The sequence below is a fragment of the Cercospora kikuchii genome (genome assembly GCF_019650295.1).
Source record: "Cercospora kikuchii DNA, contig_00002, whole genome shotgun sequence".
Lineage (NCBI taxonomy): Eukaryota > Fungi > Ascomycota > Dothideomycetes > Mycosphaerellales > Mycosphaerellaceae > Cercospora > Cercospora kikuchii.
Window position 1 is genome coordinate 911,570 of NW_025408583.1, and position 13,011 is coordinate 924,580.

At 55.3% G+C, this 13,011-nt stretch overlaps 5 protein-coding genes across 5 annotated transcripts; 3 read left to right on the forward strand and 2 right to left on the reverse strand.

Annotated features, from left to right (window-relative positions):
• Nucleotides 1–186: 186 nt before the first annotated feature.
• On the forward strand, nt 187–1,722 carry CKM354_000257600 (uncharacterized protein; the record flags this gene model as incomplete). The annotated part of the gene is made up of 3 exons (XM_044797737.1): nt 187–758; nt 814–1,178; nt 1,226–1,722. The coding sequence occupies 3 exons, from the start codon at nt 187–189 to the stop codon at nt 1,720–1,722; spliced, it is 1,434 nt and encodes a 477-aa protein (XP_044653672.1).
• Nucleotides 1,723–2,085: 363 nt separating this feature from the next.
• CKM354_000257700 (ESCRT-0 subunit protein VPS27) lies at nt 2,086–4,110 on the reverse strand (the record flags this gene model as incomplete). The annotated part of the gene is made up of 2 exons (XM_044797738.1): nt 2,086–3,371; nt 3,417–4,110. 2 exons carry the CDS (start codon nt 4,108–4,110, stop codon nt 2,086–2,088), a joined length of 1,980 nt encoding a protein of 659 aa, XP_044653673.1.
• Nucleotides 4,111–4,607: 497 nt separating this feature from the next.
• On the forward strand, nt 4,608–7,835 carry CKM354_000257800 (uncharacterized protein; the record flags this gene model as incomplete). Its single annotated transcript, XM_044797739.1, has 1 exon — nt 4,608–7,835. The coding sequence occupies one exon, from the start codon at nt 4,608–4,610 to the stop codon at nt 7,833–7,835; it is 3,228 nt and encodes a 1,075-aa protein (XP_044653674.1).
• A 385-nt stretch (nt 7,836–8,220) lies between these two features.
• On the forward strand, nt 8,221–9,267 carry CKM354_000257900 (uncharacterized protein; the record flags this gene model as incomplete). Its single annotated transcript, XM_044797740.1, has 6 exons — nt 8,221–8,361; nt 8,428–8,556; nt 8,616–8,769; nt 8,830–9,044; nt 9,103–9,177; nt 9,235–9,267. The coding sequence occupies 6 exons, from the start codon at nt 8,221–8,223 to the stop codon at nt 9,265–9,267; spliced, it is 747 nt and encodes a 248-aa protein (XP_044653675.1).
• Nucleotides 9,268–9,722: 455 nt separating this feature from the next.
• CKM354_000258000 (uncharacterized protein) lies at nt 9,723–12,523 on the reverse strand (the record flags this gene model as incomplete). Its single annotated transcript, XM_044797741.1, has 3 exons — nt 9,723–11,633; nt 11,685–12,063; nt 12,117–12,523. The coding sequence occupies 3 exons, from the start codon at nt 12,521–12,523 to the stop codon at nt 9,723–9,725; spliced, it is 2,697 nt and encodes an 898-aa protein (XP_044653676.1).
• Between the last annotated feature and the right edge of the window lie 488 nt (nt 12,524–13,011).

Below are 13,011 nucleotides of genomic sequence, written 5' to 3' on the forward strand. Positions count from 1 at the left end.
TCCACCCCAACCCGCACTCTGGTCTGCTCCATTTGTTCATACACCCACTGTCTGCTGTCTGATCCCCAAATGCACAACCTCTCCATCACCGCCTTGATCGCAGCATCGTGCTTTCCGCCGACGCACAAGCTCATTTAAGCCGCTCCTTGGCACTGCAGTGCGCGCGGCACGTGTGCCTTTCGGAACATGCTCCTGACACGGCTCCCGAGAGCCACGAAAGCCATTGTCTTCGCAGCTGCCATTTTCGTCACTGTTCTTGCTGCCCTGCACCTCAATGGACCGACATGGCGGACTTCACCCGTACCACGACCATTCGCCTATGAGCCTGCCGACGGCGTGGTGAGCCAAGACACCACACAATCTGTGTCTGCCGACCAACAACCCGCGGAACCAGTCGACAACCCTCATCAACTTCCCTGCCAAGCATTGACAGGTGGCGACGATGTGCTCGTGGTCATGCGGACTGGTGCGACCGAAGTGAAAGACAAACTTCCAGTCCATCTTAACACGACATTTCAATGCTACAAGCATCTGGCCATCTTTTCGGACTACGCCGAAACATTTAAAGGCTATCAAATTCACGATGTTCTAGCGGACATCGCAGAAGACATCAAGACCACGCACGAAGACTTTTCACATTATCAGCATGTCTTGCAAGTGGGCCGCGAGAATCTCGCAACTGAAGAGCTCTCCGGCAAAGTCAGCTTGGAAAGCGGTCCCGTAGGCAAAAATGACAACGCAGGATGGCGTCTTGACAAGTGAGCACTGCTTACCCATGCAGTATTTTGTGAATTCTATTGACTTCTTCCGCAGATGGAAATTCCTCCCAATGCTCAATGCCACATACGAAATGTACCCTAACATGAACTGGTACGTTTTCGTAGAACCCGATACATACGTGGTATGGAGCAACATGTTGCAATGGCTCTCGACAATGGATCCAAGCAAACCAGCGTACTTTGGCAGCGAGGTGATGATCGGAGATGACATCTTCGCTCACGGCGGTAGTGCATTCGTGCTTTCGTCTGCCGCGCTCAAAATTGGCGCAGAGAGCTACAGGCAGCACACCAGAGATCTGTGGGATTACACAGGTGGTCACTGGGCCGGAGATTGTGTGCTGGGTGTGACATTGCATGACGCGGGCGTCGATCTGACTTGGAGCTGGCCGATGTTTCAAGGTGAGTGCTGTCCATCGTCGAATATCATCAGAGCTGATTACTTGTAGGCGGCAACCCATCTTTGATGGACTGGACAGAAGACAAAGGTGAAGATCGCAGACTCTGGTGCCTCCCAGCTCTCTCATACCACCATTTGAACCCCGACGAAAAGCGTCATCTCTTTGAGTTCGAGCAGGAGTGGATCAGAAACCATCATGTAGGCTCCATCTGGAAAGACAGTTCAGCGCCGATCTTGCATCACCGCGACCTCTACAAGACTTACGTGCGTCCACAGCTGGAGTCTGAAAAACAGAATTGGAGCAATTTTCCTGAGACGACCTTGACACAGATGACATTCGATGAATGCCGTGAGCATTGCGAAAGGGACACTACTTGTATACAGTATGCTGTCGATGCAGAAGGCCGCTGCGCAACTGGCACGCAGTTTCGACTAGGTCAAGCCCAAACTGGAGTCCACTCTGGCTGGATCGTGGAACGCGTGGACATGTGGGCGTCCAACCTGGACGACTATTGCTCGGGAAAAAATTCGTGGACGGTGCCGTGAAGGCTCTCAACGCCGCCGCTTGGGCGACAGCCTTATCTGGCCATATTTGGAGTATATTAAACATGTCCTCTTCTGCACTGGCAGGGAGACGAATCTCAACGCTAGATTCACCTCGATAACAGATTGGCTCATGTGTCGGGCCTGAACAAGTTTACATTGGAATCGCGGCGGATGATCTGGAGCGGCTTCAACGAGTATCCCGTCGTGAACGGACCTCGCGATGACGAGGACGAATTGCCGCAGCTTGCCATGGACACGTCAAGACGTATTGGAGGCATTAAGAGGGAAACAGGCACAAGGAAAAGTCATGGTAGCATGAAAGCGCTGGGTCAGATTTTGACGCATTCTATTTGCTGCGCTAGCTCACAATTCGATCAAGCTCTCCTCCTTCACCGGTAGAGCGTGCTGTGGCGCGTTTGGCAGGGCCATCAGCTGCTGCGCCGGTGGCATCGCTTGCTGATAGTAGTATTGCTGCGATGGCTGTGAGGGCTGCCGCTGCAATGGAGGCTGCGATGGCTGCTCCGGCGGTTGTACTGGATGTGACGGGTGTGGCTGCTGTTGCAGAGCTTGCGGGGCTTGTTGCTGATGGCCGTCACGGTAGAAATTAGCCGCCGGGTCTCCTTGGAGATGTGTCGGGGCTGGTGCTTGTGGATGATGGCTATGTTGCTGCTGAGGGACATAGTGCTCGACAGGGGCGGCATTCTCGGGCTGACTTTGGTAAGGTTGGTCCGGGCGGTACAGACTCTCCGTAGCTTGCTGCTCGTAGGAAGGGACTCGTTGCCTATCATACGAAGGATACGGTGCTGACTGTGTTTGCGGCTCAGCGTATGCATTCCGTTGCGGCACGTGATGATATGAATCCATAGGCGGAGCATTACTACTGTAGTAGTTTTCGGCGCCGTATTGCGTGTCCCCGCCGACAGGGTTGAGCTGAGGATATTGGGAATACATTGCTGGCGCATGTGAGGAAGTGTGGTACCTGCTTGAATTGTACGCGCTCGCCATTCTTTCTTCCAGCATGCGGTCGTAATAGCGGACCACGGTGGCGAGCTTTGAATGGAGATCCAGGAGTGTATCATGCTTGCTCATGGTCTCGCCATATGTGCGCGCGAGCTTCGGACGCAGCGTACCGATACTTTCGTACAGCTCCTGTATTTGTGGTTCGCGAAGAATTGTACCGGGTGGCTGATGCTGTAAGCGGTCCACTAGCGTCGAAAACAGATTGATGTTCTCAGCTTCGACTGGAGTGAGTTCGAATTGTGAATTCGCTCGATATTGTGACGGGCCAGGCCCTGACTGCGAAGCCGCTTGCTCTTTGAGCTCACGTGCATGCCGTGTCTTCTGTGCTTCCATATCCTGCAGACTTGCTGCAATGGCGGCTTTGAGGTCCGCATCTTCTTCTTCGCTGTCCGCTTGTGCCGTATTGTGCTGTGCCTTGGTCGTCGTCTTGCTCGCTGCTGCGGACTGCGACTGCGGAACGTAACCCGCTCCCTTCTGCGTTTGACTCTCCTCCAAGCTCATTTCAAGTGCTCGTTTCAAATCGGCATCGAAGCTATCATCAGTGACGCGAGCGCCTCGTGGCTGCATGCGGTGCCCAGCAGCGTATCCATTCGGAGCTTCAGCGATGGTAGCGGAGCCCGCGTTGGATCCTTGCCATAATGTTCGTGGTGCAACGTGCGGACTTTGTGGCATACCCCGGGCTTTCTCGACCAATTTTGCGTAGCACCCGTCGTCCACGCGGACGGGCTGCACGATGCCCAAATGAGGCAGCGGGAGACTCTTGCTCGAGCAAGTGCCACAGAAGACGTTGCCGCAGTTCCGACAGTGATGTTTTCGATTCGTGAATGTGAATTTCTCGCGACAGCGCATGCACACGTCGCTATCGGTCCACTCGGGCGGGGCTGACGAGTCGAACATGCTGCTGGCTACATTATTCCGGGGCGGGAAGCGGAACCCCTCGTGCTGCAAGGTGCGGTATGTCTCGGAGAGGTAGCTCAGGGTGTCGCGGTGCTGTGCAGCTGAAGCCCAGTCTTGCAGCAGCTCCAGAATGCGAGCTTGCACGTCGTGGTTCGTTGTGCCGGGCGGACCGCGCAAGAGGCTGGTGAGGTTATCGACGAACTCGCGTGAGGCGATCTCGGCGAGGAAATGGGAGCCCCCGTTCTTGACGCATGTGTCTGTCAGGCTGAGGGCAGCGAGCTGTACGTTCGGATTCTTGTGGCCGATGCGACGCTTGAGGCTGCGCATGGCCTCGCGAGGCGCCACTGTCTTGCTGCGAATGACATCGCTAATCTCGAGGTTGAGCGCGATATCTTCGAGCGAGCTGGCCGTCGCCCGCTCGATCTGCGCATCGAGTTCGGCGTTTGCCGCATTGCCAAACCACGATGCCATCTCCGCTATTCTACACGTGAAACGGGCAGAGACGGCTGCCTACCACATCCTGTGGAGCGGGCAGCTTATCTGTAGGGGCGGTGGCGGCGGTGACGGTTATCGCGGCGGCGGTGGCGGCGGAATGAGTTATACGCGGTAGGGACTCTCGGGCGTGAATTGTGGATAGGAAGAAGCAGTAGAGAGATGTTGGTAGAGAGCTAAGACTGGATGAGGAAGGGACATGTGAAGTCAGAGAGCTCCGACGTCACCGGACTCATCAGTGCGGCCTGCACGCTTCACCACGCCCACTACAACTGCTTTGTACACGAACCACGTCTCAACTCTGTCGCCCGCGCACGCATCACTCGCCACCACGTTCTCGAGATCGACTCGCATCCGCCCAACGTCTGCCCGCGATCCCCACTTCCACCGACTACTCGAACTGCAGCGACTAGCCGGCCGCAAGCGCACACCCAAACGTCTGCCTACGACATGCAGTCGTGCGACTCATCACCGCCATGAGTGCTGCTCCGCCGCTTCCTCCTGCACCCCCCAGCCACCATGTAGAATCTTCGGGCCACCATAGTGGCATGGGCACGGGAAACGGACCAAGCAACGGGCAATTGAACACTTCTGCCCAAGCAGCAGGCGGCGGTGGCAGTGGCAATGGCGGCGGCGAACGTGTCTACTCGCACATTACCGATCTGCAGGCCGAAGCGCTCGCCAGTCTCAGCAGCAATGGCCAGTCCATCACGCAGCTTCTCGCAAGCGCAGAGAAATCCTTCAATGATGCCAAGTTTAAGATCGACTACCGCCGCCCCGACATGGCCTTTGTCGACTATCTACGCGCTTCAGAGATCGCCGTAGAAGTGGTGCCGCGCCACCGCGACTATATACACTTCATCCACGACCAACATGGGCAGCAAAAGCTGCAGGTATTGCAGAGGCGCATCACTGGTCTCGCGGACCAATTTGCCAGCATCAAGCAGATTATCGTCAATAACAACAGTCGCTATGGCACGGTGCCACGATCACAGCGGCAGAATGCTGGTGAGACACTAGGCGTCGAAAATGGCTCGCCCAAACCCAGCGGGCACAAGGCAAAACCTTCAGTTTCTCCCAAGCCTGATAAGCTGCAAGGACGACCGATCTCTGCAATCGGTGGACGTACTCCGCAACCGATGGGCCAGAACTTGGACGATCGTTTTGCAAAACTGCGCATATCTGGAACAAACACGCCAGGATCAAGAGCCTCCCTATCCTCGCTGCCCGCGGCTTCTATGCCATCTGCCAGCGATTATGGTGGGGCCTCAGGTGCACTCCCGTCCAGGGTCAAACCTCAGGGGCCTCGCTCAATGCTTCTCGACACCGAGCTGGCTGTTGCGATGCCCAAGGCGCCCAGTCCGACCTACAGCCCAGCCAGAAACATGCAGACGACAGGGGACATCGCCCCGCCTCGACACAGTGTGCGTAGCCTAGCGCCCTCTCGCAAGTCAACACTCACATCAAATCCGTATGCCGTAAATTCAGTTGCACCGGTCGAAACGCACGAACCCGCTGCCGCGAGGTCCAACGGAGCGCCACCTGTACCACTGCCCCGGCGGAAATCGGTGCACATGCCCAAGGAGACGCACATCACAGCAGAAAAGCTGTATGACTACCTTGAACGCTTTAATATCATGCTGATTGACTGTCGGTCGCGCATGGATTTTGATCAGGGTCACATATACTCACGGAATGTCATATGTGTCGAGCCGGTGGGCCTACAGCAAGGCATGAGTGCTGAGCAACTCGCGGAAAAATTGATCCTATCGCCCGATGACGAACAAGACATCTTCCATAACCGAGACCAGTACGACCTCGTGGTCTATTATGACAATGATACCAAATCTGAGACCTTTCTCTCGCGACCCCTCAACGAAGCAGAACAGCATCTCAAGTGTTTGCATGAGGCTCTTTACGACTTCAATCAGGAGAAAAAATTGCAAAGACCACCAATCATCTTGGTTGGAGGCATCGAAGCTTGGATAGACTTGGTGGGAAATGCAGCCCTGGTTAGCACTGCTACACAAACTCGAGCCAAGCCGGGCCGCCCGTTGCAGCGTCGGCTTGCCATCAGAGATGGTCAACAGAGGCTGCCGAAACAACGCTTGCGGGATTACAATCCTCTTGATGCGGAAGAAGAACAGAAATGGCGCGATCGCGCTCAGAGTGAGAGTGTGCCTGAAGCATCATCGTTCGCTCAACACGAAGCGAACGAAGGCGAGAGTGATGATACAGATGAGATTCTCAGGTTTCCAAACATCGACGAATTCAACGCAAGATTCCCAGACGCTGGGACGCTCGCAGCACAACCACCCGCACGCCCAGCATCTACGCCCGTATCGTCTGGTTTCGATGTTCCCAAGTACCCTCCAACCCCGGAACATTCTGTGTATCCACATCCACCGCCGCCTGCGCGGCCACCACCAGCAGCGCCAAGAGTTAGCTACACTGGCGTCAGCGATCGAGCAGTCTCTCAGAGCACGCCTATTCCCAGAACTTCGAGCCAGTTGCTACCCTATGTGCCACAACGCTACCTGGCGCAGAATTTGCGACTTCCAAAGACGGGCATTCAGAACTTCGGCAACACTTGCTACATGAATGCGACATTGCAAGCTCTTTCTGCGACTACGCCCTTGACCATCATGATGTTGGATGACCAGTACAAAAGATTGGTACAAAAAGACAACTGGAAGGGCAGCCGTGGGCTCTTGCCTGAGATATATGCCAACACGGTCCGGTCGCTATGGGCGCGTGATGTGGACTACATCAAGCCCACCACGCTCCTTACTTTCTGTGGGCGCTTGAACAGCACGTTCAAGGATCCGAATCAGCAGCAGGATGCTCAGGAATTCTTCAGCTTCATTGTGGATTGTCTGCACGAGGACTTCAACGCAGTTTGGAGCAAGAATCCTCTGCGCGTGCTCACTGACCAAGAAGAGGCGAAACGAGAGCGCATGCCGGCCCTTGTGGTGGCTAAGACGGAATGGGGTCGCTATGTACATCGCGAGAATTCGTTTCTCACGTCGCTGTTCTACGGCCAGCACTCTTCTAGGTTACGGTGTTCGCATTGCAACTTCACCAGCACGACATACGAAGCCTGGGCTCTGTTGCAAGTGGAGATTCCGGATGCGCGAGACGCACAACTACAGGACTGCCTCAGGGCGCACTTCAGGGACGAGCTGCTCGACAAGGAGAATCAGTGGTCGTGTCCCAAGTGCAAGACACCCCGCAGGGCTGCGAAGAAATTGACCATGACCCGTGCGCCCCCTTTCCTGGTTGTAGCCCTCAAGCGCTTCAAAAGCAATGCGCGAGGTGACCAGCGCAAATTGCGCACGGCCGTGCGCTTCCCGCTTACTGGTCTAGATATGGAGGAATTCATCCTCCCCCAGCCATCACCTCAGGAGGCGCAAGAAATTGCTCGGAATTATGGGCAAGACGCGCTGAAGGTGGAAGATTCGCTTACGCCGCCGTACGTGTACGATGCTTATGCGGTGGTCCGACATCTGGGTGATTCGACAAGGAGCGGCCACTACACGGCACTGGTGCGTGACAAAGCTCGATCTTGTTGGCGGCATTTCAACGACACTAGGTACCAGGACTTCCAACCCGAAAACATGCGGCCGGATCAAGCCTTAGACAATGAACAGGCGTATCTCATTTTCTACCAGCGCCGTCCGGTCAATGAGGGGAATGGCAAATAGCATTGTGTAGCGTTCGAGCGATCAAATTGTGGCTCCAGCTGGTGTTGCGGGGCACACTTTTCACGACCATGAAATATCTCTAGCACTTTTTCTGATGCTCGTGCAGCGTTGCTCCAGACTTTTTGGAGCTTCCAACCCTGTTGATGTTCTTCGCGGTGTTAGCACGGAGATAGGGTAGGCGGGTAGCAATCGATGTGCAATGATGTATGCAACGTCACTACGACTGACCCCACTTCGCTCGTCCACTTCAATGGCTTCTCCCATCTTCAGACCGGCATTATCACTCACACGGCTCACGTCTTCACTTTGCAGACCTCACCGACCCCTACCTGTCAAGATCAAACCCCGTTTCTGCTTTCAGCCCCGCTTGAACGAATACGCCACCATGTCTCAGTCCCACGCGTGCTGCACTGTACCCCCCATCGTCACCGAGGGGTACAAGGAGAAGGGCGAATGGATTACCATTGAGGGCATGAAAACTTATGCCACAGGACCCAAAGATGCCAAACAGGCCATCCTCGTCGTGGTATGTGTGCAATGTGCTCCTTCCTCATGGAACTCAAGCTTCAGTCGCTGACACGCAGTTTCCCAGTATGATATTTTCGGCTTCTTCCCTCAGACTCTTCAGGGAGCCGATATTCTCGCTCATGGCGACAAGGAGCGTCCTTACCAAGTCTTTATGCCAGACTTTTTCGATGGAGAGCCAGCGGACATTAGCTGGGTATGACAGTCGTGTCCTTAACTCTTGAGCACCAATGCTGATTCTCACACGTTCGATAGTACCCACCAGACAACAAGGACAAGGAAGCGAAGCTCGGCGAGTTCTTCTCGACCAAAGCTGCACCACCAAAGACCCTCGAGCGAATTCCAAAGGTCGTCAAGGCGATCAAGGAGCAGCGTTCTTCCATTAACGAGTGGGGTGTTCTCGGTTACTGTAATTTCATCTCCAATCCAGCTCTCACCTAGCATCACAATACTAACACTTTTTTTCTAGGCTGGGGCGGAAAAATCGTAAACCTCTCTTCGCAAGAAGGAACACTTTTCAAAGCAGCAGCTTCGTGTCATCCAGCAATGGTCGACGAGAATGATGCTCCAGGCATTACAATTCCATTCGCCATGCTTCCAAGTAAGGATGAGCCGAAGGAAGATGTTGAGAAATGGCAGAAGGCGATCAAAGTCAAGAATGTTGTCCAGTGGTGGCCGAACCAGGTTTGTGATGTCGATTATCTTGATTTCAGAGTTCTTGCTAATAGTGACACTGTTGCAGGTCCACGGCTTCATGGCAGCACGCGGTGATCTCAGCGACAAGGCAGTGGAAGCTGACTACCAGAAAGCATACCAGGTAAGCACCAATCCTGAGCTAGATATAACGAGATGAGGCGGTACTGACGAAACGCAGCTCCTCTTGAACTTCTTCCACGAGAACATGTGATCAATCGGCCGAAGAACTTCTTATGCTTCAATGCCTGAGCTCTGAACTGAGCACTGTGAATCGTGCTCGCCACATGTAAATAACAAGCCCAAGATCCATGAAGAGGCATAGAAATAACACGGCCCAAAATTCATCGTACTACCATTCAATTATACATGTACATACTAAACCCGTGCACGCTTCATACGCCAAAGTTCGATTCGAGGTCCCCAACCATCTATCATGTTATGCCTTCGTCGAAAGCAGATCTAAACATTTGACATAAAAGTCAAAATCATCTGCAACTGACGGGAAAATCCAAAATCATCAGCCCAGTCTATACACAGAATGTTCGAATATCACCAACGCCTCAATCTGAGCATCGTCGCACATAAAAGTCTCTAATGAGCACGCAGCTCGGGTATCATCGTGTCACTACCTGCCGCAAGCCCATTGTTTAGCTTGCCACCACGTACTCACAAACTCATGGTGAGCCACTCCCACTCTTGCGGCCCAGTCAGCATGGAAGGTGGAATTCCAGGCGGTGCCGTGCCGTCGTTTCCAGAAGCCGTTTGAGGTGCAGTTTGTCCACCGCCGCCTTGCGGAAACATGGACGCGTGCATAGGCGGAGCATTGCCTTTGGCAGATAGAAGATTGGAACCAATGTGCGCATTCCTAGTCAGATCACGCTGCCCGTTAGGTTCTGCGGTGCTCGCAGCGTCATCAATGTCGAGCATGTCCGCATCGTGTTGCGGTATGGCGTTCGAGGCCCTGCTGATCTTACGCGTGCGGCGCGGTGCCACAGGGCGTGTAGGCGCTGACAGGGGAGCCTGAGTCGCAGGCTTAGGTGGCCCTGGAGCGATTGGCACGACCGTCTTGACAGGTTTCTCCGATGGTCCTGAACTCGTTGGGGTGTTCACTGCAGAAGTGCCGCCTGATTTGGGCGAGTCCGATTCATTTGCAGCGTTCTTGCCAGCTGCTGAACTTCCGCCATGTGCAACAGAATTCTTACGGCTCGCTACCTTTTTCGAACGTGAAGATCCTACCGGCACAGAATTGCCGCTGCCGCGATTCCTCTTCTTAATGACGTCGGTTTTCAAGCTCAAAGGCCGTACCACACCATGCAACTTCAAGAAAAGACCACATGCATTGCACAAAGGATGGCCTTCCGGATTGCGTCGCCACAGAGGGGTCGTCTGTGTGAAGCAGTTCGTACAGGTCGTTGGCACACCATTGTTGTCGCCACCCGGTCTGGGACTGCTGGGTCGCGATGGTGCCGCAGACGTGAAGCCAGATTCGGGAGGAGACGTAGGTGACGATTGCGTTCGGATCGAGAACATGCCCGTGGCCATGCCTACAGTGTTGGGGGTCGATGTCGTCCGAGGAATTTTGCGCGTCCTGGGGTCGCCGCCTCGGTTCCTAATATCGCTGACAGAAGCTGCCGAACCATGGCCTCTGCTCAAGCCACCCTGGTCCCAATGATTTGGAGACGGGATAAGCTCTGCACCACCTATCTGGACCCCTTTCCTGCCCAAGCTGCCAAATCTGCTGTCCGGCTGACTGATCTGGGACGACATGGATTGCTCCCAATGGTAGTTCCCATGCATATCAAGTGCTGAATCCTCTGGCGACAGACCCTGTGGCATCAGCATATTGGTGTCGTGATACGACATCGGGTCATCATCCTCGTTGTCCGAATCACCTCCAAAGGTGAACATGTTCTCGTGACGTGGCATTGGCATACTCGTGTTTGCGTAATCGTTGGTCATTGTACGTTGGGGGTCCAGAGAGCCAGGCACTTGAAAATTAGGGGCATGGAATCCGTGGGAAGGGGCACTTGCAGATATGACGCTAAACATGGAGTCACTGCTCGGATTGAACACGAACTGCTGCTGAGGCTGAGGCTGCACCTGTCTCGTGGGCAAATGCTGGAGATGTTGAGATGAGCCATGTTGGTGCTGAAAGTTGGGAACAGAGCCTGAATGCAGCTGGTTGCCGAAAAAGATCTGCTCGCCCTCCGGAATAGGTTGGGGTGTCGAGACTGTTGATGGATATGCCGAGGTAGGTGGAGACTGAAAGCCGGACACGCTTTGCGGGTGTGACATATTGTGGTGGTACATATGCGAGAAGCCGCCAGTCGTCATCATCGGAGACCCGACGGGGGAGAATGAGAACTGTTGCTGCAGGGGCCCGGCGGAGTTGAGTATGGTGTCGTTGTCGATGTTGAAGGTATCGAGGTTGAATGGCAGGGCGTTGTGCGGCGCGTGGGGCTGAGTATCGAGAGTGTAGTTGTGGAGAGCAGCCTCTGCCACAGGGTCTTGCGCTGCGAGCGTGCTGTTCTGTACCGGAGGGACTTGCGGCGAGGCTTCGGCACGCCGTTTTGGGGGCTTGTGTAGATCATTAGCAACCGTTGTGACAGATGCAGAGCTGGACATTACCCTTCGCTCATCGATGCTGGTCTTGCGCACGTGCCGCTGCACGTATGAGAACTCGCGGTGGGTTCGATTCTGCTCGAGCGGTGGCACGGAAGGTGCTGAGGCGCGCGCCACGGACAGCTCATCGCTCTGCAGACGCTGCTGCTGTCTGATCGGAATCGCGGACGCACTGACAGTCGCCGAGTGCTCGGGGGTGGGCGAGGGCGAAATGCCGGCGGGGCTCCCGATGGACGACGGCTCGAGGAAGTCGTCGAGGTTCATGTGATCCTCGCTGGGCGCCTGCTGCTGAGCCACTTGCCCAATCTGTTCGGAGGACTTACGCAGCTGCGCGATACCACTTGGGGCATTTTGGGCAGGAGCGAGCGGTCGGGAAGAAGCCAGCCTGCATCGGAATCAGTTGTTATGCCACTACCATCACCTGCTTGCCTGACGCACCCTTGCCTCTCGAGTTCTTTTCGCTTCAAGTTCATCGACATCATCCGCCACGACAGGTTCTCCAGGCGCTCCGAGTTGGGCAGTTGACCCTTGGTCTTGTGATACAGCTTCCATATCTGCGTTCCCAGCGGATCATTCTTCTGCATTTCCTCGGGCGTCTCGGCGTCGGCGTCGGTGCGGCTGAGGGCAGCGGTAGCAGCGCTGGCGGGGTAGTCGTCCTTGAACTGGTCGAAGAAGGTCTCGCGCAGCAGGCCCTTGCGGGCCTCGCGCTCGGTGGGAGACAGATCGAGGCGGGTGGGTAGCGTGTCCAGCGTAGACGTCGAAGTGAGAGAGCATATGGCGCTCGAGTCGCTCGAGGCGTGGTTCGCTGCGCTCACAGTCCGCGGCGAGGACGGGCGGAACGACATACGGGTCTCAGTCCTGGTCAATCCGTGCTTTTGTCAAAGTCGTCATGCGCGGGGAGCGTGGCAGAGGGTAGCAGGCGCACGAGCACTGCAAAGCATAGTACGCCGGGCGTGGCAGAGGTCAGCGCGGCAGAGAGGAAGGAAGGGCGGACCAGACGAGGCAGTGACGAGACGGGATGAGGTCGTAGGGTACTGTATCCACTGAGTGGTCGTCGCACGTACACAGCACAAAAGAGAGTAGCGGACTCAAGCCTTTAGGCCCAAGGGCCCATCACCGCACCCGCACTCCACCCGATTGCCCGCTACAAGATTCACTCGCACCCTGCGCAGTGGGCGGCCTGCATTCCCCCGGCGCGACACTCTCTGTCTGTCTACGTGAGTGTGCATCGCTGTGTGGCTACGGTACACATGGCTCTCCATCGACGTTCATGCCTCCCATCGACCATCCCACGGCCAGCCTGCATCTGGCAATGCGATGGGAGAAGTGGGGC